Source organism: Bos javanicus, chromosome 5, assembly GCF_032452875.1.
Source record: "Bos javanicus breed banteng chromosome 5, ARS-OSU_banteng_1.0, whole genome shotgun sequence".
In the NCBI taxonomy this organism is placed as follows: domain Eukaryota; kingdom Metazoa; phylum Chordata; class Mammalia; order Artiodactyla; family Bovidae; genus Bos; species Bos javanicus.
Genome location: NC_083872.1, coordinates 23183138 through 23208996, shown reverse-complemented (window position 1 = coordinate 23208996; position 25859 = coordinate 23183138). Strand labels below are relative to the sequence as shown.

General features: G+C 36.9%; 1 protein-coding gene across 3 annotated transcripts in view; it reads left to right on the top strand.

The window, feature by feature from the left end:
• The window catches only part of EEA1 (early endosome antigen 1), a 132373-nt gene that overhangs the window by 62660 nt on the left and 43854 nt on the right, over positions 1-25859 (top strand). For all 3 annotated transcript variants that reach the window (XM_061415737.1, XM_061415736.1, XM_061415738.1), the window contains 4 exons: positions 3074-3190; positions 14236-14574; positions 21004-21153; positions 22463-22582. In XM_061415737.1, coding sequence (XP_061271721.1) covers positions 3074-3190; positions 14236-14574; positions 21004-21153; positions 22463-22582 — 726 coding nt within the window. The remainder of the gene's footprint in view (positions 1-3073; positions 3191-14235; positions 14575-21003; positions 21154-22462; positions 22583-25859) is intronic.

The window sequence follows — 25859 nt, the reverse complement described above, 5'->3', positions numbered from 1 at the left end:
CTTTGCAAGTATCTGTTAACTTCTAGGAGAATCATTCCTCTCTTTAGTGAGTATTTTTTGAATGCCTGAGTGAAAGCAGCTAGTATACATATGGGGAATAGAACAGTGAATAAGATACAGTGCCTGCTGTCGTAAAGCTTATATTCCTTTTGGAAGCCAAACAATGTGAAATAAACCAGCTCGCAGTAGGACGTCAGCTAATCCTAAGTGCTGCGAGGAAAAACAAAGCAGGATATGGGCAGTAGTGGGGCTGGCAATAATGTGGATCAGTTTTAGATAGGATGATCAGGGAAAGGTATCCTCAAAGAGGATACATGGGAGAATGAAGTAAGCAAGAAGAGTGAAGACCTGGGAACAGCATTCCCAGGAGGAAGGAGAGCAAGTGCTGAAGCCTTCTGGGCACAGATGAGCTTGTCTTGTTAACTAGTGAGGACTATCTGTGGCTTGCAGAACCTTCCTTTTGAATTTCACCTAAAGTGGTATCTCAATAGTGAGTATATTTCCTTAGAAATTTTGTCTTTCTTCAATCTTAATTTTTTAAAAATAGAGCTATAATACATGATCATTGTAAAAAGTTAAAATGACTCAGTGTATAGTAGAGAGGGAAAGCTTCCTGTAATTCATTCCTCTTTCTCCTCTTCCCTGTAACTAAAATTTATCTTTAGGTGTATACTTTTCCTGCATCCTTTTTTCCCTTGAGTAAATTAAAAAGTTTTAAGTGCTTGCTTTTATATTTTTAAAAATTCAAGTAAAAAAAATACATATTTAGTGTACAACAGATACATTATAAGATATAACAAATAATTTTGGATACATTTGCTTCACATTTTCTTTCTTTTGCATGTTGGAATTCAGCAGAATAGATACTGGATATATGTTATACATGGTTAATCTTATAATCTTTAATGTGGATTCATGGTTTTTTAATGAAATATACTCAAAATTTGCATTTTAGTACATACTTATTATGTTTGAAAAACTCTAGTAATTCCTTTGATAAGATAGAGATTTAAATATAATTTTTCTTGTGATAAATGATTAAAGCATAGTAATTTAAAGTAGCTGGATTGTTCCTGTTATATTAATTAACATCCATAATGTTGTTCAGTTCAGTCGCTCAGTCGTGTCCAACTCTTTGCAACCCCAATTGCAGCACGCCAGGCCTCCCTGTCCATTACCAACTCCCGGGGTTCACCCAAACCCATGTTCATTGAGTCGGTGATGCCATCCAGCCATCTCATCCTCTGTTGTCCCCTTCTCCTCCTGCCCTCAATCTTTCCCAGCATCAGAGTCTTTTCCAATGAGTCAGCTCTTCTCATCAGGTGGCCAAAGTATTGGCATTTTAGCTTCAGTCAGTCCTTCCAATGAACACCCAGGACTGATCTCCTTTAGGATGGACTGGTTGGATCTCCTTGCAGTCCAAGGGACTCTCAAGAGTCTTCTCCAACACCACAGTTCAAAAGCATCAGTTCTTCGGTGCTCAGCTTTCTTTATAATCTAACTCACATCCATACATGACCACTGGAAAAACTATAGCCTTGACTAGATGGACCTTTGTTGGCAAAGTAATGTCTCTGCTTTTTAATATTCTGTCTAAGTTGGTCACAACTTTTCTTCCAAGGAGTTAATACAGAATAATTCTAAGATTCAAAGTTGTTAGCCATAGCAAGTTGAAGTAAACTCCTAATACATTTCAAGGTTACACAATCAGTTTAAGATAGAGCATTAAGATACACTTTAAGTTGAACACAGTTGAAAATACATGAATATTTAAACATTTCCTTTTTTGAAATATGTTTTATATACATGTTTTCCTTAAAAGGTCAGGCCATGAACTTATCTCAGACATGTTGCCATTACCAAAAATATTTTTGAAATCTCTTTTTGTTGACCTCAAACCAGTTTGGAAAACACTCAAAACACTGATTTCGGTTGTTTATGGTTATTAAAATAAGCCCAAATGTGTGATTGTTCAGTTAGGCTACCTTGTTTACTAGTTTTGTTTCTAAAACTTTATACCTTCACCCATTTACAGTGGATTTGATCTTATTACAGTGAGAATCCTTGAAACAACAACAAAAATATGCCTCAAATTCTAGAGCAGAAGATCACCTGGCATTAATTAGTGGCTTTCTTAGATTTTTTTCCTTGAAAGTACTCATTTGTAATATACAGTATAGGTAATGCTGATGTGGTTATTTAGAAAAATGAAATTTATTGTATTCATATATAAAATTTATTTACTAATGAAGAATATAGACAATGAAGATAATTGTAACGTTAAGAATGTAAAAAGTAAACCTGATAAGCAATATTAGAAATACAGAGGTCTCTTATTAACATCACTTTCAGGAAACCAAGTCGCCTGCTCTCTAGTGGTTGAAGCTTTCAAATAAGTTTGTATTTCCAGGTTCTTTGGTTATCTTTCTCTTACCTTATTAAATGATTAACCCATTGTTTTAATAATAGACATTAATTTTCACTTAAAAAATGTTAAACACATTAAAGCAAATTGCCCAGCTATTATCCATGATCGTAGAGAGATCTAGGTTAATGAAACTATATATAACTTCTGTTTGATAGCTTTTTGGCCAAATACTTTCTATTATAGTAAAAGTAAAAAAATGATTAGTCACCTTCAAAGGTAATTCTGTGTTGGTTGTTTGCATTTAACATGATTTTGAAATGTGCTATAGAAGTTGAGAGAAAATGTAGGTATAACTTGCATATCTTTTTTAAATGCAGAAGGATTAAATTATAGAATTTAAAGCCAGTAAGTTCAAGTTTGCATTTTGCTGTTTCAGACGCATAAAATAGGATGCCAACTTTTCATTTCATGTATTATTAAATAATGAAGTTGTAAAGTTTGGGATACATTTTGAAAACTAATTTTCAGCCCAGAAAAGATGTGGGGAAGCAGTAGGGCTAGTAAAATAAAAAGAATCAAGTTGAAATTTCTAAGAATTATTAAAGTTTAGTGACAACAGTGACAAAAATCTATATAATCTTAAAACCTTTGAATACTTCCATTTCCCTTTTTATTTTAGTTTTCTCAATTTTTTTTCCTTTCTAGGCCGTAATAAGCCAGCTGAGGAGTGAACTTGCCAAAGGCCCGCAGGAAGTTGCTGTGTATGTGCAGGAACTACAAAAACTTAAAAGTTCAGTTAATGAATTAACACAAAAAAATCAGGTGAGAATTTAAAAGCTATGCATAATGGTGAATTGATTTTATAAATTTTAAGTTCTAATCTTGTGTATGTTGTTTATATATTGGCATAGTACAGGATGGCTTATTTTGTGTTATTTTTTAGTGTTGTTTACATTCACATTGTTATGCAACCAACTTTTTTCATCTTGTAAAACTAAACTCAGTTATTATTAAACAACTCTCCATTTACTGAATCTCCTGCCCCAAACCCCTTCTGCTTTCTATATCTATGAATTTACTATTCTAAATAACTCATATGAGTGAGATCATACAGTATTTGTCTTTTTGTGCTTGGCTTATTTCACGTAGGATATTGTTCTCAAGGTTCATTCATATTATAACATGTGTCAGAATTTCCTACCTTCTTAAGGTTATATTACATTGTACATATATATCATATTGTCCATCTGTTGCTTCCTTCTTTGTGCTCTTTCTTTTCTGGATAGTGCTGTTTTGAACATGGTTATACAAATATCTATTTGAGATCCTGCTTTCAGTTCTTTTGGGTAGATACCCAGAAGTCGAATTGCTGGATCTTACTAGTAATTCTGTTTTCAATTTTTTGAAGAAATCATCATACTTTTTGCCATAGTGGCTGTATCCTTTTAAATTCCCATCAACAGTGCACAAGGATTAAACAGTTTCTTCACATCCTTGCCAACATTTGTTATTTTCTGTTTATTATCTCTGTTTTTTTTTTTTTTTTAATAGTAGCCATCTGATAGAGTGTTAAGGTGATATTCATCATGATTGATTTGTATTTCCCTAATGATTAGGATGCTTGAGCATCTTTTCATATGCTTCTTGGCTGTATGATTTTAATTGGGTTGTTCATGTTCTTGATGTTGAGTTGTAAGAGTTCTTTTTATGTTTTTGATATTAACCCTTTAATCAGATACATGATTTGCAAATATTTTCTCATTCTTTAGGTTGCCTTTTCACTCTGTTGGTTCTGTCTTTTTATAAAGGAAAAAACACTCCTGTTTGTCTCCTCTACTCCCAGTACTGTACTACATACAGCTTCACTTCTGACATCAGATGTATAGATGTTCCATATTTCAACAGTTCTGTAACACCAGCTGTGTGTCCTACCATTTAACTCACTTCTTACACTATTTGCCTGGAGCTAGCATCACATTCTATGGATTAAGTAAGGGTGAAGTCCTGCAGAACTGTGCCTGAGCACCCCTGAACCTCCCTCCCCAACACATCCCAGTTCAGATACCAATTAAAGTCTAGCTTGTTACTTGTACTTCTCACCAACTGGCTGTAAATGGGAGGTTCCCAATTCTCAGCCTCCTGTTCAACTAATTTGCTAGAGTAGCTCCGAAAACTTGGGAAAAGTTTTTACATTTTACTTACTAGTGCTGTGCTTAGTCACTCAGTCTTGTCTGGCTCTTTGCAATCCCATGGCCTGGAGGCTGCTAGGCTCCACTGTCCATGGGGATTCTCCAGGCAAGAAGACTGAAGTGGGTTGCCACGCCCTCCTCCAGGGGATCTTCCAAACCCAGGGATTGAACCCAGGTCTCATATGTTGCATGCGGATTCTTTACCATCTGAGCCATCTGAGCCGAAGCCCATGAATACCAAAGTGGATAGCCTATCCCTTCTCCAGGGAATCTTCCTAACCCAGAAATCGAGCCAGGGTCTCCTGAATTGCAGATGGATTCTTTACTAGCTGAGCTACCATGGTACTTACTGAGCTACTTACTAGAGTATTGGCTTATTATAAATGACTATAACTTAAGTGGGTAGGAAAGAGATGGGTAGGGCAAGATATGTGAGAAAGTGTTTGAAGCTTCCATGCTCTCTTTGGGTGCTCTCCATGTGTTCACCAACTTGGAATGTCTCAAAACCCTTTCTTTCCTTACGTGGGTGTGATTGATGGAATCTTTGACCATTAGTGATTAATTCAGCCTTTTGCCCCTCTTCCCTCCCTGGAGGTCAGGGTGGAACTGAAAGTTCCAACTCTTTCTTGAAGGTTGGTTCCCCTGTCAACCAACCCCCATCCTTTGGGATTTCTAAAAAATCTCATTAATACAAACTCAGGTGGTTGTAAGGGGCTTCTTATGACTAACAAAGGATACCTTTCTTGCTCTTATACCATAGGGAATTCCTGAGGTTGAGGAGTCTGGATCCAGAAATGGGGACCAAGGCCAAAGGACTGTTTTATGATATCACACATTTGATACACAGAAGTTTAAAATTTTATATAATCTAGTTTATCTATTTTCACTTTCATTGCTGAGCTTTTGGTTTCATATCCAAGAAGTCATTGCTAAACTCAATGTCTTGAAGCTTTTCACCTGTTTTCTTCTAATAGTTTTATAGTTTTAACTTAGGTTTAGGTCTTTGATCTATTTTGAATTATTTTTTTAAAGTAAGGGTCCAGTTTTATTCTTTTGCATGTGAAAATCCAGTTTTCCTAGCACCATTTATTGAAAGGAGTGAGTATCCTTCCCTTACTGAATGGTCTTGGCATGCTTGTTGAAAATTGTTTGACCATGTATGTGAGTATTTATTTCTGGGCTCTTTATTTTTATTATTTTGGTCTATATATCTTTCTTTATGTCAGTACACATTGTTTTGACTACTATATTTTTCAATAAGTTTTGAAGTCAGGAACTGTGAGACCTCCGTCTTTGTTCTTAGTCTGTATTCTGTAATGTTAATATTTTCCACCTTGTTTCTTTAAAGATGAGCAACAGATAATAGTTTTGGAGGTAGGGCAGGTATTGGTATTAATTTATTTCCCTCATGTCTCTACTTTTTGATGGCAGAGGAATGGGGAGTTATTAAATTTTTTTGTTCAAAAGTATTGTGAATTTGTTAGCTTTGCTTTAACAGCTTCATTAAATAACAGGACAGATGGATTCTCATATCTGCTTTTACATTTAATCTGTTGTGATATATTTGAAGTGTGTTAAAAAACTTACTCCTTGAAAGAAAAGTTATGACCAACCTAGACAGCATATTCAAAAGCAGAGACATTACTTTGCCAACAAAGGTCCGTCTAGTCAAGGCTATGGTTTTTCCAGTGGTCATGTACGGATGTGAGAGTTGGACTGTGAAGAAGGCTGAGCACTGAAGAATTGATGCTTTTGAACTGTGGTGTTGGAGAAGACTCTTGAGAGTCCCTTGGACTGCAAGGAGATCCAACCAGTCCATTCTGAAGGAGATCAGCCCTGGGATTTCTTTGGAAGGAATGATGCTAAAGCTGAAACTCCAGTACTTTGGCCACCTCATGCGAAGAGTTGACTCATTGGAAAAGACTCTGATGCTGGGAGGGATTGGGGGCAGGAGGAGAAGGGGACGACAGAGGATGAGATGGCTGGATGGCATCACCGACTCGATGGATATGAGTCTGAGTGAACTCCGGGAGTTGGTGATGGACAGGGAGGCCTGGTGTGCTGTGATTCATGGGGTCGCAAAGAGTCAGACACAACTGAGCGACTCAACTGAACTGAACTGAAAATTTAGTCTAATTGATATGTAGTGTAGTTGGAAAAGGGAGGTCTATCTTAAAAGCCTTTTCAGATAATTGTAGCTATAATTGTTTGATATTACACTGAAACCAGATAAAGTTTAGTTTCTCAAAAGTTAATTTCAATGTAGAATCTGAAACCATATCAGTGCAGTTTTTGTACTTTGTAACATTAAAATTTTTTCTTCTGTCTTGACTTTTGAGTGGATCTTTCCTGGGCATGATTTTGTAATATGCATTAGTGATGTGGAAAATATTGGTTCACTGAATTATGCAAATTTTTTCCAAATAGTAACACATTTCATTGTATTGTGGTGGTTTAGTTGCTTAGTCATGTCCAACTCTTAGAGCCCCATGGACTGTAGCCCCTGTAAGCTCTTCTGTCCATGGGATTTCCCAGGCAGGAATACTCGAGTGGGTAGCCATTTCCTTCTCTAGGGAATCTTCCTGCCCCAGAAATCAAACGTATGTCTCTTGTGTTGCAGGTGGTCTCTTGCATTGCAGGCGGATTCTTTACCAACTGAGCCACCAGGGAAGCCCATTTCATTGTATAACATAAAACAAATCACATTTGTCAATATCACCATCAATCTCAGAGTATGCTTTAAGTATAAGAAGTGTCAAGCTCATGGTGATGGGTGCAAGTTTTCTAAAATTCTAACCTTCCTTTGAAAGCTTGAATTTTATCATTGGCAGCCAATACTGTCAGTTCTATCCTTCCCATAGTTTGTTGGTCACTCTTTACATTAAAAATGGTGTTTCATAGAAAAAAGCAACTAGCTATGTTGACAACTATATTATTTGGTATGCAGCAGAAGTGACGCACAACTTATTTGGTATGCAGCAGAAGTGACGCATATATACTTCCTATTTATTCACACAGTTTTTTCTTTTTTCTTGCTATTTTAAGTATTGCAGGTACAAACATTCACATAAAAATCTCATGCATTTGTGTAAGAATTTCTGTTTTATACCCTCATGTGAAATTGCTGGGTTATGAGCTATATATGTGCTCACATTTACTAGGCTATCCCAAACTATTTTCCAAAGTAACTATACAAGTCTGCCATTGTCCATTTCTCCATCATCTCTTGGTGCTGACTGATTTTTAAAATTTAATCTTTTTTATGGCTTATAAAAGCCTCATTGCCTCCCCCTTTTTAAAAAAAGATGTTTTTTATTGGAGGATAATTGCTTTATAACGTTGTGCTGGTTTTGCTGTACGTCAACATGAGTCAGCCACAGGTATATGTATGTCCTCTCCCTCTTGAACGTCCCTCCCATCTCCGTCACCATCCACCCCTCTAGGTTGTCTCAGAGCACTGGATTGAGCTCCCTGTGCCACACAGCAAATTCCCATTGACTATCTGTTTTACATATGGCAGTGTATATGTTTCCATGCTACTCTCTCTATCCATCCTACCCTCTCCTTCCCTACTTCCTTTTTCCCTACTGTCTATGTGTAGAAAATATCCACGTAGACTTTAATTTTATCTTTGTCTCTCAGTTTGATTTTAATTTCTTTGAGATCAGAGTTGACCTTCTACCTCTTGGAAACTGACCAGAGTTGTGCACACAATAGATGTCTATGATCAGTGTAATTTATTTTGTATTTCTGAAGCATTAAGCTGTTAGTAAAGGATAATGAAGCACAGATTGTGTGTGTGTGTGTATATATATATATTCACAAATACATACATACATACACAGTATTAAAGGAAGTACTGTGTCTTATGAATAATACATGGAATCAAGATGATTTAGTGTGATTAAATGGGAATAGTTTTGATTAGGGAATAAGAATTTTCTATTACTGTTCCTCATCTTTACATAAGTGAGATTTCACAATTTTTTTCTTTTCAAAGTGTTTTCCTGTTTAGAATTTTTTCACCAGCAAGTTCAGAAGTGCATCTGCTTTTTTTTTTTTTCCTATTGTCCTTGCTAATTGTCTCCCCCACCTCTCTTCATCCTTGTCTTTGGCAAACCATAATTGTTGACAGGGGTAATATCTAAGTGTTATGAATTTGGAATCTTGTGCCTGGTCTCTTGAAGGCTATTAATGAAATGCCTTGGATATATTTTGTGGGTCATAGGCAACATCAAAGTGGATAGATGACATTATAAAATGTAATGAATTGAAAAATAGTTGCTTTTGAGTTAATGTCAAGATTTTCAGCATTAAACCTTTGTTTTTAAATTACTGGCTTTGAAAACTTAAAAAATAAGACATAAATCTTGAAGACATTTCCTTTTTGGTTTCTAGTAAGAATCATATTCTGACATTTAAACAAAATTCTGCAGCTCAGTTTAACTGTTTCCAGATAAATTCTGAACAAAATCATAGCTTATTTAAAGCTACTAATATGATTAATAGAGGTAGTGTCAGAGACTGAGTTATATTTGGGGTCTTAACTCTCTCCCACTTTCCATCCTTCGTTGCTCTCCCTCTCCGCTTTCTGATAGTCTCAGATTTAAGGTGCTCATAGGCCAAAGCAGAAGCCAGTTATGGCACGTGGTTGTATTGCTGTGTATTACCGCTGTATTGCCAAGTGGTGTATTGATACGGACAGTATAATGCAGTGGTCAAAGGCATGCCTCTGACTGGCTGTGACACACAGCCCCCAGTGTCCCATTCCTCTTTTGCTAAGAAGTACTATTATACTTATTTGCCTCTTAGGGTGATAGGAGCACTGAAAAAAAACCTTAATCTTTGTTAAAGTCCTTAGATCACTGCCTGGCTTTCAGTAAGCACCTCAGTGAATATTTGTTGTTACTGTTTTTATTTATCTTGTAAATTCTGTGATGCAGAGTTGAGTCAAGACCAAGGTGGATGTTTTCCTAACTTATTGCCTAGTAAATCAGGAAAGACTGGTGAAGATATAAATAACTTTTTAGCTTAGTCTTTAAGAATGCTTAGGAGTATATCACATGGCAGAGGGTTAATGGTATTTCATTTTGAGAGCTATATATACTGAAGGTATGGGGACATGTAAAAGCACAAGATACAAGATGTTGGAGAGCTACAGGTAGATCAGTTTGTACTTTCTCACAAAGCTGTTTTGAGGAACAAATGAGATCCTTGAAACCACTTTGTAAGGTATCAAGCAGTTAAAAATGCCATTCTTTTTATATTTCTTCTTGTTCCTTGGGCTAGAAGCATGTGAATTGTTATTGTTTAGTTGCTCAGTCACGTCTGACTCTTTTGTGACCCCCAGAAATGCAGACTGCCAGGCTCCTCTGTCCCTGGGATTTTACAGGCAAGAATGCTGGAATGGGTTGTTAATTCCTCCTTCTCCAAGGGATCTTCTCAACCCAGGGATTGAACTTGGCATCTCCTGTATCGCAGGTGGATTCCTTACTGCTGAGCCACCAGGGAAGCTGAACAAGTGAATAACTCAGCCTAATATAGGGAAATTGCCCCGCAAGAAAACATGTTGAAAGAGCAGTTGATGAGGAAGTGAAGAGAGAACTGGACATTCAGAAGGAAAGAATTTTGCTTACTCAAATAATTATGAGTTAAGCTTAACATTTGTTTTATAATTTAAACCTGAATAGTATATGTTCAGTTCAGTTCAGTTCAGTTCAGTTCAGTCGCTCAGTCATGTCCGACTCTTTGCGACCCCATGAATCACAGCACGCCAGGCCTCCCTGTCCATCACCAACTCCCGGAGTTCACTCAGACTCACGTCCATCGAGTCGGTGATGCCATCCAGCCATCTCATCCTCTGTCGTCCCCTTCTCCTCCTGCCCCCAATCCCTCCCAGCATCAGAGTCTTTTCCAACGAGTCAACTCTTCGCATGAGGTGGCCAAAGTACTGGAGTTTCAGCTTTAGCATCATTCCTTCCAAAGAAATCCCAGGGCTGATCTCCTTCAGAATGGACTGGTTGGATCTCCTTGCAGTCCAAGGGGCTCTCAAGAGCCTTCTCCAATGCCACAGTTCAAAAGCATCAATTCTTCGGCACTCAGCCTTCTTCACAGTCCAACTCTCACATCCGTACATGACCACTGGAAAAACCATAGCCTTGACTAGACGGATGTTTGTTGGCAAAGTAATGTCTCTGCTTTTGAGTATGCTGTCTAGGTTGGTCATAACTGTCCTTCCAAGGAGTAAGCGTCTTTTAATTTCATGGCTGCAGTCACCATCTGCAGTGATTTTGGAGCCCCAAAAAATAAAGTCTGACACTGTTTCCACTGTTTCCCCATCTATTTCCCTTGAGGTGATGGGACCAGATGTCATGATCTTCGTTTTCTGAATGTCGAGCTTTAAGCCAACTTTTTCCCTCTCCTCTTTCACTTTCATCAAGAGGCTTTTGAGTTCCTCTTCACTTTCTGCCATAAGGGTGGTGTCATCTGCATATCTGAGGTTATTGATATTTCTCCCGGCAGTCTTAATTCCAGCTTGTGCTTCTTCCAGCCCAGCGTTTCTCATGATTTACTCTGCATAGAAGTTAAGTAAGCGGGGTGACAATATACAGCCTCGACGTACTCCTTTTCCTATTTGGAACCAGTCTGTTGTTCCATGTCCAGTTTTAACTGTTGCTTCCTGACCTGCATACAGATTTCTCAAGAGGCAGGTCAGGTGGTCTGGTATTCCCATCTCTTTCAGAATTTTCCACAGTTTATTGTGATCCACACAGTCAAAGGCTTTGACATAGTCAATAAAGCAGAAATAGATGTTCTTCTGGAACTCTCTTGCTTTTTCCATGATCCAGCGGATGTTGGCAATAGGGGAGCATGAATTGATTCACTGTGTGTCTGAATTTTGTTGTGAAAAATATTTGACTTAAATCGTAACATGTGACTCTGCCACCTGGCCAAGTTATATCAGATTCTTTTAATGTTAACTTCTTCATCCACAGAATAGGGATGATAATGTCTATGTCATCTTTTGTTATAAGGTTAATATGGAATTATATTTTCTTTAATGGGATTCTGCTATACTTACAAAACTCAATCTTCAAAAAGTCTTGTATTCACTAGACTCTGCCTCAGATTCTATGAGAAGGCCATAGTAAGAATGAAAAGTTTGTGATACTAAATATAGTTATGTAATGTACCATAACCTCTCAGTTCAGTTCAGTCTCTCAGTCGTGTCCGACTCTGCAACCCTATGAACCGCAGCACGCCAGGCCTCCCTGTCCATTGCCAACTCCCGGAGTCCACCCAAACCCATGTTCATTGAGTTGGTGATGCCATCCAACCATCTCATCCTCTGCCGTCCCCTTCTCCTCCTGCCCTCAATCTTTCCCAGCATCAAATGAGTCAGTTCTTTCAAATGAGTCAGCTCTTTGCATCAGGTGGTCAAAGTATTGGAGTTTCAGCTTCAACAACAGTCCTTCCATTAAACACCCAGGACTGATCTCCTTTAGGATGGACTGTTTGGATCTCCTTGCAGTCCAAGGGACTCTCTAGAGTCTTACCCAACACCAGAGTTCAAAAGCATCAATTCTTTGGCGCTCAGCTTTCTTTATAGTCCAACTCTCACGTCCATAACCTCTGGGTGCTCTTTTTAATTTATATATAAAAATATATAATGTGAGCGGATTGGGTTCTTTTTAAAGGACATTGGTTTAGGTTCTTTTAAATAAGGTTTAATTATCTTTTTGTGCAGTTAAACAGAAAGATTACTTTTTTAGGATAAGTGAATTTTAAACAGACAATGATTAAGTATTTTTGCTTCTTAAAAAATGAAACTGTCTGAGGGGTCATTTATGTATAGAACTGGTAGGATTACTTGATCACTTTTTAAGTAAGACTATGAGGAAGAAGACTCACTACCTCATTACTTACCTTAATTTTTGTAGCATGTGTTACAGTTATATCTTCTCTAAGTTCTTATTATTTGTGAGCGTGGTTACTTTCATAAAATTTAGTAACTTAGAATTTTCTTTAAAACAGTGTAAGACGTTCATAATGATCAACGAATAGGCTTAATTTAGCTTATGGATTTGAAAATAAATATTATTTTCTTAAAAGAAAATGTGTAAAATTAAGAAAGATGTGGAGTTACTAATGAGTAAGACAGATGCTTATAAAAAGAGAATTTTCCTAACCAGCAGTTTGATTCAAAATTATTATTCTTTTGCTAGTCTTTTTGTTTTACTCTTTTGTTTGTTTGTTTCTATTGGTTGGTCAAGACACATCTCTTTGCTATTTTTGCCATAACCTCTGGGTGCTCTTTTTACTTTATCTCCCATCTTATTTTTCTTATATATACTTTCATCACCTTTCTGACACTGTTTTCTATACTGTATTTCTATTTGATAATTTACATAATGAACTTTTTCATAGACAAGTGTTCAAGAACCATGACTGCTGTCTTCCTCACTGTGGTGCCTAAGCTTACTGTTCCCCTTGACGTAAAAGCATTGCTGTGTCCCCTTGTGCAACTTCTTTGTCTGTTCCTTTTTGTCTTTTTGTACATGAGTTATGAATACTTATTACTTAACTCCTTTTGTCACCAAGTTCAGACTTTGTTTTCAGGTGACTGTCCTGACTTTGCTCTCTTGATTTTTTTTTTAAAAATTGTGCACTCAAGAAATTTAATGCAGCTTTTGTAACTAATCTGTTTGCTTGTGCGTCATGTTTCAACTTTCTTAGAAAATGTTTTTTTAAATGTGCGTTTTTAAAGGCCAGAGGCTCTGCCTGTCCTCTACTATTTCTGTATTATCCCCTTCTAGCACACTGCATATAAAAAGTGAGTATAATAAGTGTTCACAAATGACTCTGACTTATCAGGCGTTTATAGTGGCTTCTTACCCTGGCTGTCTGTCTTATAGAATTGAGTCAGAATTCTGATCCATGCCTCATGTGTAAATAAATATCTTAAAAATACTCAATATTAATTCTAAAAACTCCACTTTGACTAGGCTTTGACATTTGATTAGGCTGACTGACCCAGATCTTTGATTGACTGTGTATTTTGTACTTGATAGTATTGAGTAAAATAACAAAATATAAGGTAGATAAGTGATGTTTTTTAGATCATTGTTTTACACACCTAGAAAGAAATTTGAATAAGTCTTAAACTTGTGCATCTTGAGAATGGTGTTCATCAAGAAGAGAAAAAATGAGGGATCAGTACAATTAAGAAGACTAGAGCAGTAAATGGTATTGTTATGCTAAAGCTCTTACCAGCTATGAAATTGCAAAGCCAAAAATCAGAATTGCCATACTGTTATTTAAAATAATTTTTAATAGCAGAGGGATAGATTTAATTTTTAACTCAAATGGGATATTATAAATATGTTACATACCCTAAAGAATCTAGTTAGTAGATTTTAGTGTTTTCATTTTGTGTCAAAATTTTGTTGGTAAACCTTAAATTAATATTAGTAGAGTTTAGTGAAGTGGACCAGTAATAAGACCATAAGTTAGTATATAACAATTTAATTCTTCTTGTTTAAAATATTTTCACTGTTTTTATATTATACTATTGACTAAAATGTTTAGTAGAGAATGATATTGCTCTAAAGATTGTTTGAATAATTGAACAATTAAAAATATTAGGAAAGGAAAAAAATTGTTAAATTGATATTTCAGAACTTGACTGAAAAGTTACAGAAGAAAGAACTGGACTATACTCAGTTAGAAGAGAAACATAATGAAGAATGTATGAGTAAAAAGAGTATACAAGCAAGCCTTCATCAAAAAGACCTGGATTGTCAACAGCTTCAGTCAAGGTTATCTGCATCTGAAACCTCACTGCAGAGAATACAGGCAGAACTAGGTGAAAAGGGAGAAGCTACTCAGAAGCTCAAAGAAGAATTATCAGAAGTGGAGACCAAGTACCAGCATCTTAAGGCAGAGTTTAAACAGCTACAACAACAGAGAGAAGAAAAGGATCAGCATGGGTTACAACTGCAAAGTGAAATCAATCAAGTAAGAGCTCTTACTTTTATTTACTGTACTTCCTCCTATGGTTTCTTTTTGTGTTTGATAGTTATTTGATCATAATATAGTTCACTTAAAAATTGTCATTTAAAAAATTATCTCAATTTTTACATCCTGTTGTATTGAGTCAGATCTCATTTCAGTTTCCCCTAAAATGATAGTATCTATCATATAGTATTGTTATGCATTGTTTATTGGCTAATACAAACAAATTGCTTAAGATGGTACCTGTCACATAGTAGGTACTCAGCAGGTATGTTATTATAATAATTCATATTGTTGATCTTAAAATTAAAAATTAAAAAATTTTTGTCTTTTTTTTCTTGTTACTAATTTTCAAAATATACTCACTGTTAAACCAATAATATAAAAATTAGATATTTTAAAAGAAAGCAAATTAGTTCTAACAACTATTCTTTTATTAACTATTTTTTATAGAAATAATGTCTATCAGATGAAGTTTAATGGAAGTTTTGACTTTGCTATTAAATTAATTTATGAATTTTGTATTCTAATTATTTCTTATAGGTAGCTGTAAAAATTAGTAGGCAAATGGAAATTTGGAGAAGGAAATGGCAACCCACTCCAGTATTCTTGCCTGGAGAATCCCAGAGACAGGGGAGCCTGATGGGCTGCTGTCTATGGCGTCGCACAGAGTCGGACATGACTGAAGTGACTTAGCCGTAGCAAAGTCCTCAGCTACTTTTTTGAAAATTTTCAACTATTTTTACTTAAAAGGCAGTGATATTTACTTCTGTGGCATTAATCTTGTCTTCTTAGCCTGAGATACTCTTCCTGTTTCTCTTCTCTTTGATAAATACTACTTCACGTGTCATGTTTTCAGAAATCTTTTTCTACATATTGCCACTTCTCACCACCACCCCACTGCAGAGATGGCTTAAGCATCTGTATATCTTGATTACTTTACTTGTCATAGTCTAGCATATTATCATAACAGGTATCTTCACTGGACTCTAAACTCTTTGGGTGCAAAGACCATGTTTTATTTATTTTTTATCCCAGCTACCTGACATATTGCTTATCTGCAGATGTTTAATGAGGAAGTAAGTGAATGAATAAATGCAGGCATTCATAATAGAAGGAAACATAGGCTTGGCGATATCAATGAATAAATTAAATATGAGTTAGATATTTGCCTTTCAGTTCAAATATACAGATTGGGCATTTATGGTTTCTAAAAGATACGATACCTTGTTTATTAGAAGATACAAAGACAGAAGAGGAAATAGGACCTACCTTAAATGATTTTGTAAATCTCATTGAGGTATAAGGCAAGTACTGTCCTATTGCAGTGAATGTGAAAATTAAAATGGTTCCATGTACAATGGGAATTAGGAAGAGTTCTTCTCCTGCTTTCTTTCCCCTATAGTACTTCATATTGTATAGTTATTTAGCTGTTAATATGATCAAGAAAAGCTTGTTGTGAGAAAGAGGTGGTGCTTGAAATTGTGAATATTGGATAGGTTTTGACAAGTAGCAGTTTAAAGGCAGGAGGGTCTTCCAGGAAGAAAAATAAACTAGAGGTGTGTGTGCTCAGCTGCTCCATTTGTGCCCGACTCTGGGAGACCCCATGGACCATAGCCCGCCAGGCTCTCTGTCCATGGGATTCTCCAGGCAAGAATACTGGAGTGGGTTGCCCTGTCCTCCTCCAGGGGATCTTTTCCACCCAGGGATTGAACCCACATCTCTTAAATCTCCTGCATTGGCAGGCAAGTTCTTTACCACTGGCACCACCTGGGAAGCCCCAGACTAGAGGCAGGGGTGTATTATAAGAACCAGTGACAGACAGACGTTTGCTCTGAGGATATGGTATATGTAATAGTAGTGGACTGTTTTGAGAACTGTATTATGTAGAGTCTTGAATAGCAGGCTGAGGAATTTGAGTTTCATTTGGTTGTCAGTGAATGGAGGGGGCAACAGGAATTTTTGTATTCATAACCATTTGGTTTAGTCACATTTCTGTACAAAATAAAGAGGTCATGCTGAAGACCTTGAAGTGATACCATTTATCTTCCCTTCAGTATGCTGTCTGGATTCTGCCTTCAAAGTGAAAGTGAAAGTTGCTCAGTCATGTCCAATTCTTTGTGACCCCATGGACTATACAATCCATGGAATTCTCCAGGGCAGAATACTGGAGTGGGTAGTCATTCCCTTCTTAAGGGGATCTTCCTAACCCAGGGATCGAACTCAGGTCTCCCTTATTGCAGGTGGATTCTTTACCATCTGAGCCACTAGGGAAGTCCTTGCCTTCAAAAGGAAGAAGTGAAAGTGAAGTTGCTCTGTCATGCCCAACTCTTTGCGACCCCATGGACAGTCCCTGCACCAACTTCCATCCATGGGATTTTCTAGGCAAGAGTACTGGAGTGGGTTGCCATTTCCTTCTCCAGGGAATCTTTCTGACCCAGGGATCGAACCCAGGTCTCCCTCATTGTAGACAGGTGCTTTACCATCTGAGTCACCAGGGAAGTTCAAAGCCTGACTCAAATCTGTCTACTTCTCTTCATCTATACTGCTACTACCCTAATCTCAGCTGCTGCCATTGTTCACCTGGTCTACTGTATTAGCCTTTTTATAAGTTTCTTTCTTCCAGAGGACCTTCTTTGTCTATTCTCCATACAGAAAAAGTGAAAACTGAAAGTGAGTTGCTCAGTCATGTCCAACTGTTCGTGACCCTATGGACTATACAGTCCATGGAATTCTCCAGGCCAGAATACTAGAGTTCCCTTCTCCAGCAGATCTTCCTGACTCAGGAATCTAACTGGGGTCTCCTGCATTTCAGGTGGATTCTTTACCAGCTGAGCTACCAGGGAAGCCCATAGTCCATTCTCCACCCAGGAGCCAGAGACATTGTTTTAAAGTATGAAGGGTGTAACTTTATTTCTTTTAACCACCTCGAGTGGTTTTGGTTAGATTTTGAATCCAGATGTCTTCTTGGTCCTGTAAGCATATGAGTATAGTATGGTCCACGTTATGTCTTCAGGCTCATCTTCTACCAAGTGAAGCCATGCTGGTCTCCTTTTAGTTCCGCAAGCACACCAGCACTTCAACAGAGAGCTTTCCTGCCTTAGGTCCTTTGCCCATGTTTTTTTCTTAGAGTGTTCTTTATTTCAGCTTTTCACAAGACTTGCTTAAGCATTATTTCTTCAGTAAAGCCTTTCTGGACCTTTCTAAAAGGTTTCTCAGGTAGTGCAGTGGTAAAGAAGCCACCTGCCAATGTAGGAGATGCAGAAAATGCAGGTTCAATTCTTGGATTGGGAACGTCCCATAGAGAAGGCAATGGCAACCCTCCCCAGTATTCTTTCTTGGGAAATCCCATGGAGAGAGGAGCCTGGCAGACCGCAGTCCATGGGGTCACGAAGAGTCAGACTGAGCGTGCATGCATACAGGACCTCTCTATTTAAATCGATTGTTTTCCATTTAGGGCTTCCCTGGTGGCTCAGAGGTTTTCCATTTATTCTGGACCCTTTATTTCAGCAAGCTGCTTCTTAATAATACTTTTTATTGTGTAGTTTTTTTTATTGTATAGCTTTTTGTTTACTTGCATATCATATACCATTCCCTTTGTACAGTAAGCTCCTTAATTTGAGAAATTTGTTTTATTCTATACTCCATCTATCTCTATACTTAGAGTTTTTAGTAAATATTTTTTGGAAGAATAGGAATGAACCTCACTTTAAGCCTTCTTTCACTGTCCTTAAAAGAGTGTAGGGATGAACTGGCTCTGTTTTGCTCTTCTCTGCATCCTCAGCTCCCCTTTCAGTGCTGACAAAAATAGATAGCTGGCAGTTGTCAACAAAGGACTTACAAACAAAGAACCCCATATTCTTTATATTTGTATCTTGAGCACTTTTAAAATAGCCAATAGTGCAGATAATGTTACATAATTAAAAGATTGGACATAATAAGTTCACTTTTTTAATTTAAAAAAATTTGTATACAATTTTTAAAGGTTCCTTTTCATTAACAGTTACTGAGAAATACCCTAAGCCTGTGTGACACCCAGCAGTTTGTGTCTCCCACTTTCCCACCCATATATCAAACTTCACCTTTAATCGAATATGCCATCTCAAATAGCATAGTGGTTTATGAGTGTGGGTTTAAGAACCGGCTCTCTGAGTTCTAGTTCTGTGGTCTACAAACTGTGTGAGCTTGGGCAAGTTACTTATTGTACCTTAGTTTGCTCATCTGTCAAATAAGAATAAGAATTAGAATTGTCTTCACAGGATTATTATAAGGATTAAGTTAGTTAATATTTGTGAACCTTTTAGAATAAGGCCTGGCACTTGACAAACTTTACAAGCATAATGAGTAAAGAATTATGTATATGAGTTTACAAAACTGAATTTCTTAGAGAACATATACATAAAATGTAACTTTAGGATAGACCATTCTATTAATGATTCCAACATGTATTATTTTTACTCTAAACTTATTCTTCTTTTCTGTAACATATTCACTCTAAAATGATATAGGCATTATTGGTTAAGGGATTTGGGCCTGCTTCCGCTTTTGTGCAGCTTTGATTTGTGACTCATTTCTTTATTAAAGATCAGGGATCTATCAGAGATTATAAAGCAATGAATGACAGTTAATTATAATATACAGTATCTCTTTTTTTTTTTTACCACTTTAGTAAATCTTCACTTGAGAGCAACAGTTATCTTTGATTTGGCGCTTCACTCTGCACATCAAAATCACCTGGGGAAATTTAAGAAATTATCAGAGCCTCACCCTTGGCTCAGTTAAGTGATAATCTCTGGCATAGGCCCGGGTATTGGTTTTCCCTGTTATTGTACTGTGTAGTTGAGATTGAAAACCGCTGATTTTTAAAGTGTTGCTTTTTGGCAAATGACTCCTAAACTTTCCTGAAACTCAATATTCTCTAATTCTTTTGTTGGGAAACATAGATTTCTGGGCTTTAGCTCAAATGTACCAAAGCTAAATTTTAGGGGAGAAGTCTTATTATCTCTGTGTTAATAATGACATGGAAAATTCTTACCCAGCAAGTTAGAAACTTAACGTAGGGGAGAGATCACACGTAAGAGATCACTTAAGGGGGTTGGATCTACTTATTGCAGTGAGAAGGAGAGGGTTTGGGTAGTTATTACAGTGTTAATTCACTGCATTTTAAGAAGAGGCAGAGGAAAAAGAAAATGTCAGCCTAAGGATATAAATGACTAACTTACTGATTCCTGTTTTATAACTAAAAGAAGAATGGAATGTATGTTTTACTTTAGAAATTCACTTCAGTTTTCTCTTTTTTTGGCATCCCTGGGTGGACCTGAAACTTTAGTTTTCTTTATTGAGTACAGAATATGTTTTGACAGCCACATGTTGTTTCATAGCATAGGAAAATAGTGGGTGTCCACTTTTCTGATAGAACTTTATTTTTTCTTTGCCAGGTATGAATTTTTTATGGAGAAATATGAAAGTATAAAGCATATAAATGTATATTTGACATAAAGGCTATAGATTCTTAATATTTTCAGATATAACATGAATAGGTTTGATTGGAAACAATTGTATAGAATGCTTGTTATTAATCTTCAGCTTTGCTGAGGCACATGCTGAAATTTGACTTGATGGGTTATGAAATTGGGGTGTACTCTTACAGTGTAAGCCTTGCCAAATGTCTTGCTTCCTTATCTTCATGCTACTCTTTCTTGTCCTGCACTCCTAGCATTTGTGCGGTAATTCTTCTAAAATTAATACAAACCTTTTTTTTTTTTTTAAACTGGACCTACCCCACCAACCAATCCCACAAGAGAAACCAGCTGTTCTTTCTGGTAAAATTAGAGAAAATAAGGAATTCCAGAAAGTGACAGCTCTTATCCCCCAGACAAGTTTCTTCTTTAGTTTTAGCTAGGTGGCAATTTTAAAGTTAATGAAATCACCTAATATTTTAATAAATGTTCATTCCTCTGTTTTATTTAGAGATTGTGTGCCAGTTTGAGGACTTGAGAATACCGTGTGCTCTATTCAGTACCCAAATGTAAGAAGTCGATTATGGTGGTTCATGACTATGGAAAAGCAACAAGAATCATGTTGGATTTTTAAAATACTAGTGGAATAGGTCTGAGTGTGTCTTAAGTGTCTTAATTTTAAGGTTTGTTTGAAGCTCCTTAAGTGATTGCAAGAGTTATCTTTAAATAAGAGCCTTAGGTTCACTGTGTGTGTGTATATGGTTTTAAAAGTGTAAAAACCTGAAACTTGTGATATGATTATAGTTTTATGTGAGTCATCATAATTTATGTGATTAGGTTCCTCTAAAGTATCATGAAAATTAATATATTTCTATTGGTGGAAAAATAAAACATAGTTTGGAAAGTAGGTGGTAATAATAATGATGATCAACGTGTTTATACATATATATGTACTCTTTTTCCTTTTCTGAAGTTACATAGCAAACTTCTGGAGACAGAGCGCCAACTAGGAGAAGCTCATGGAAGGCTGAAGGAACAGAGACAGCTTTCAAGTGAAAAGTTGATGGATAAAGAACAACAAGTGGCTGATCTACAACTCAAACTTTCTCGTTTAGAGGAAGAGGTAAGCTCACATTTCAGATGAGTTTATGTTAGTACCTTTATTGATAGATTTGAAGTGAGTGAATTCGCTCAGTCCTGTCTGACTTTTTGCGATCCCATGGACTGTAGTCTACCAGGCTTCTCTGTCTGTGGGATTTTCCAGGCAAGAGTACTGGAGTGGGCTGCCACTCCAGGGGATCTTCCTGACCCAGGGATCGAACCCAGGTCTCCTGCTTTGCAGGCAGATGCTTTACCCTCTGAGCCACCAGGGATCTTAAATGTTGTTTTGTTTAATCTGTTTATGGTCATGAGCTTTAATTGAAATTTTTTTAAGTTTGATAAAGTTAAAACATCTCCAGTGAAAACATCCTATTATTAACTACATTAAGTCATTTTTGTTTTGATTGTATTCCCTAAAGTTTTCAACAAAAATGTACAAAGAAGGCTACTCTTCAGCTTCAGGCAGGTTAAATCCTTGGGGTGACCCTGTCAGCCTGCTCAAGAGGAGTCTTTCTACCCAGGAAAGACCGTTTCCTAATGAAACTGAAAAATGAACAGCTGCTGATAGCATTATTGACACATAGTTGGTGCATATAAACTGAGTTTGTACTTAAGGATTTTCTCCTTTAAAAATTAAGAGGGATGGTATGGGGAGGGAGGTGGGAGCGGGGTTCAGGATGGGGAACACGTGTACACCCGTGGTGGATGCATGTTGATGTATGGCAAAACCAAAACAATATTGTAAAGTAAAAAAAATAATAATAAAAAAAATTAAGCATAAGATTGAATGCTATCCTAATTTTAATCTGTGGTTGCCAAAAATGGTAACTATTATTTGGTTCAAGTAAAAGGTATCATTAAACTGTGTCTTTTATTAGAATTGAACAAACACTGAGAGTTAAAATCTATAGCTGCAGCACAAGATTTTCTTCTAGACCCAAATATTAATGTGTAGATTTTGCTGTTGTTTCCCAATAAGTGACAGTTATGATTATGAAAAAATGTAAAACAGATACTGATACTGTTATTTAGATTATTGTTACAAAAATTTGTATATAATTCCTTGATCATATTAGCATATGAAAATAATAATAAACTAAATGCCAACCTGGAGAAGGAATTTTATTCTTTTCAGGATGAAAATCTATTCTTAAGGAACAATTTCTTAAATTTTGAAGTTAAAATTCTATAATGAGATACTGCTTTTAAAGTTATAATTTAATTTTCTATTCAGACTTGAGAATTGTGAGATTTGAAGTAATACCAGATGTTTATATGATAGCATTATGCCCTTAAATTGTTAATTGACAGTCTACATTTTTTTTTTAAAGTTGAAGGAAAAAGTAACCAATTCCACAGAATTGCAGCATCAGTTAGATAAAACAAAGCAACAGCATCAAGAACAACAAGCTCTTCAACAAAGCACTACAGCAAAACTTCGAGAAGCTCAGGTAAACAGTGTTTGACTTTTTAGCCTTTTAAACAAAGATGAGCCACGTCATTATTCTTTTGTTGTGGTGAAGCTGGATAATGCAAAGCACTTGATTATATAGAGTTTTGATGATTTTTAGTATCTGGATAATTGGATAATTCTTTTCCTTTGATTGCTATGTTGAAAAATTTTTCTAAATATAAAAAATTTACTATAAATATATTATTAAAATTCATATAAAAATTAAAATTTATTAAATTTCTTTTTAAAAATAAATTAATTGATACTAAGTTTAAGATATTTAGATTATTTATGCATAATACATTATTTATTAAAAATGACTTCTCTGAAAAAATTAAAAAATGACAAATTTCTTAGTTTACTTAACTCAGTAAAATATAACATTCTGTATTTCCTGTGATGGAACTTACTATTTATTGGCCATGTCTTTCCCTGTTTCAGCACTGTCATATGAACATTAGAATTGTAATTATAGGAATGTAAGTGATTGAGTTAAATTTGTACAGATTCTATAGTATACCTCAAAATATTAAAAGAAGTTAAATTTTTGTGTTGATATGGGGAGAGGAAGATGGTACCCAAGTGTTTGAAATGGATTTGACATTGATTTGTTCTGTAGTCTTCATTAATTCCTTGAACATTATGGAGCACTGTGTGTCAGGCACTGTGGTAAGCACTAAAATCAGAGTGCTGAGTCAGACACAGTGCCGCTTTCTGGGAAATGGCAATCTAATGATATGCTAGCTAATGCTGGAGCTGAAAGCAGGCAGGAGGTAATATGCCTGTCTTTCTTGTCTGTCTTTGGATAGTGGCAAGGAGTCAGGTGGATAGAGACCCAAATATTATATTCATTTATTTGTTCTTTCATTCATTCAGTCAACAAATATATATTCATGTCTCCTCTTAGCCATGGAAGTGATTTTGTGCATATGGCGGCAGAGAAAACAGACAAAAATGTCTGTTCTTGTGGAGCTTAGTCAGGAAGACAAACAGTAACCAAGGTAAATAGGCAAAATATATAGTGTGTTAGATGTGGTATGGAGATAAGGGTAAGTGGTATGGAAAAAAGGGATGCGGAGTAGGAAATATCTGGGGAGCTGGAGGTGGACTGCATGGTTAGATAGGGTTGCTAGGGAAGGCTTCTCTGAAAGATGAAAGATCTAAAGGAAGGGAGGGTGTGAGCCATGTGGATATCTGAGAGAAGAGTGTCAATACTTTAAAAGGCCCTGAGGAGGAGCAGGTCTTAGGAACATCAAGAAGCCAGTGAGTAGAGTGGTGTGAGTGATGAGAGAGAGAAAGGGGGCACAGTCATAGAGATCACAAAGGATCAGAACATGTCGAGTTCATTAGTAATTTTAAGGATTTTATTATGAGTGAGATGAGAAATCATTGGGGGGTTCTGAGCAGTGGAATAGCATGATGATACTTATAATTTCACAGGATTACTTTGACTACTGTATTGAGAGTAGATGATAGGGACACATGAGTGGAACAAATAAATGAGCTAAGAGACTACTTTAAAAATTAAGAAATGGTGTGGCTTGGAACAGAGTGTAAATAGTGTAAGTAGTGAAAATTAGTCAGATTCTAGATATACTTTTAAAGGTAAGGCTGACAGATTTACTGATAGATTGATATGGGGCACTGACAGAAACCAAAGATGATTCTAGGGATTTTGGCTTGACTGATTGGCAGGAGGGAGGTCAAACAAGATGAAGACTGGGAATCCTTTGGATTTGGCAACATGAGGTCATTGGTGACACTGATAAAGAGGAATTTGTAAAGAGAAGGAATGAAATTCAAATGTGAATTACATAAAGACTGGGCAGAAACTGGAGTGGAACTTCATCTAGGAAATGTTTCTTCCTTAAAAACCAGAGATACTTGAATATGTTTATTCAGTTCAGTTCAGTCGCTCAGTCATGTCTGACTCACAAAGAGTCAGAATCGCAGCACGCCAGGCTTCCCTGTCCATCACCAACTCCTGGAGTTCACTCAGACTCGTGTCCATCGAGTCAGTGATGCCATCCAGCCATCTCATCCTCTGTCGTCCCCTTTTCCTCCTGCCCCCAATCTCTCCCAGCATCAGTCTTTTCCAACAAGTCCACTCTTCGCATGAGGTGGCCAAAGTACTGGAGTTTCAGCTTTAGCTTCATTCCTTCCAAAGAACACCCAGGCTGATCTCCTTCAGAATGGACTGGTTAGATCTCCTTGCAGTCCAAGGGACTCTCAAGAGTCTTCTCCAACACCACAGTTCAAAAGCATCAATTCTTTGGTGCTCAGCTTTCTTCACAGTCCAACTCTCACATCCATACCTGACCACAGGAAAAACCATAGCCTTGACTAGCCGGACCTTTGTTGGCAAAGTAATGTCTCTGCTTTTGAATATGCTATCTAGGTTGGTCATAACTTTCCTTCCAAGGAGTAAGCGTCTTTTAATTTCATGGCTGCAGTCACCATCTGCAGTGATTTTGGAGCCCCCCAAAATAAAGCCTGACACTGTTTCCACTGTTTCCCCATCTATTTCCCATGAAGTGATGGGACTGGATGCCATGATCTTCGTTTTCTGAATGTTGAGCTTTAAGCCAACTTTTTCACTCTCCACTTTCACTTTCATCAAGAGGCTTTTGAGTTCCTCTTCACTTTCTGCCATAAGGGTGGTGTCATCTGCATATCAGAGGTTATTGATATTTCTCCCGGCAATCTGGATTCCAGCTTGTGTTTCTTCCAATCCAGCGTTTCTCATGATGTACTCTGTATATAAGTTAAATAAGCAGGGTGACAATATACAGCCTTGACAGTCTAGAACAAAGGGACTAGTAGAGTGGGGATAATTGAGTATACTGGAGAATGGAAGGTGACTGAAGGAATAAGGTATTCATAAACTGTGATGTCACTGATAACAATGGGTGGTGGTACATTCAAACGTAGCCTCTGAAGGATATCTTTGGAAGACTGAGGAAAGGTGTGTATATATATGCGTGTGTGTGTGTGTGTGTGTGTGTATGTATGTATGTATGTATGTATGTATATGTGCTGTGCTTGGTTACTCAGTTATGTCCAACTCTTTGTAACCCCATGGACTGTAGCCCACCAGGCTCCTCTGTCCATGGAGGATTCTCCAGGCAAGAATACTGGAGTGGATTGCCATGCCCTCCAGGGGATCTTCCCAACCCAGGAATGGAACTGGGGTCTTCTGCATTGCAGGTGGATTCTTTACCTGCTGAACTATCTGGAAAGCCCGTATGTGTGTGTGTGTGTGTGTGTTTTATTCA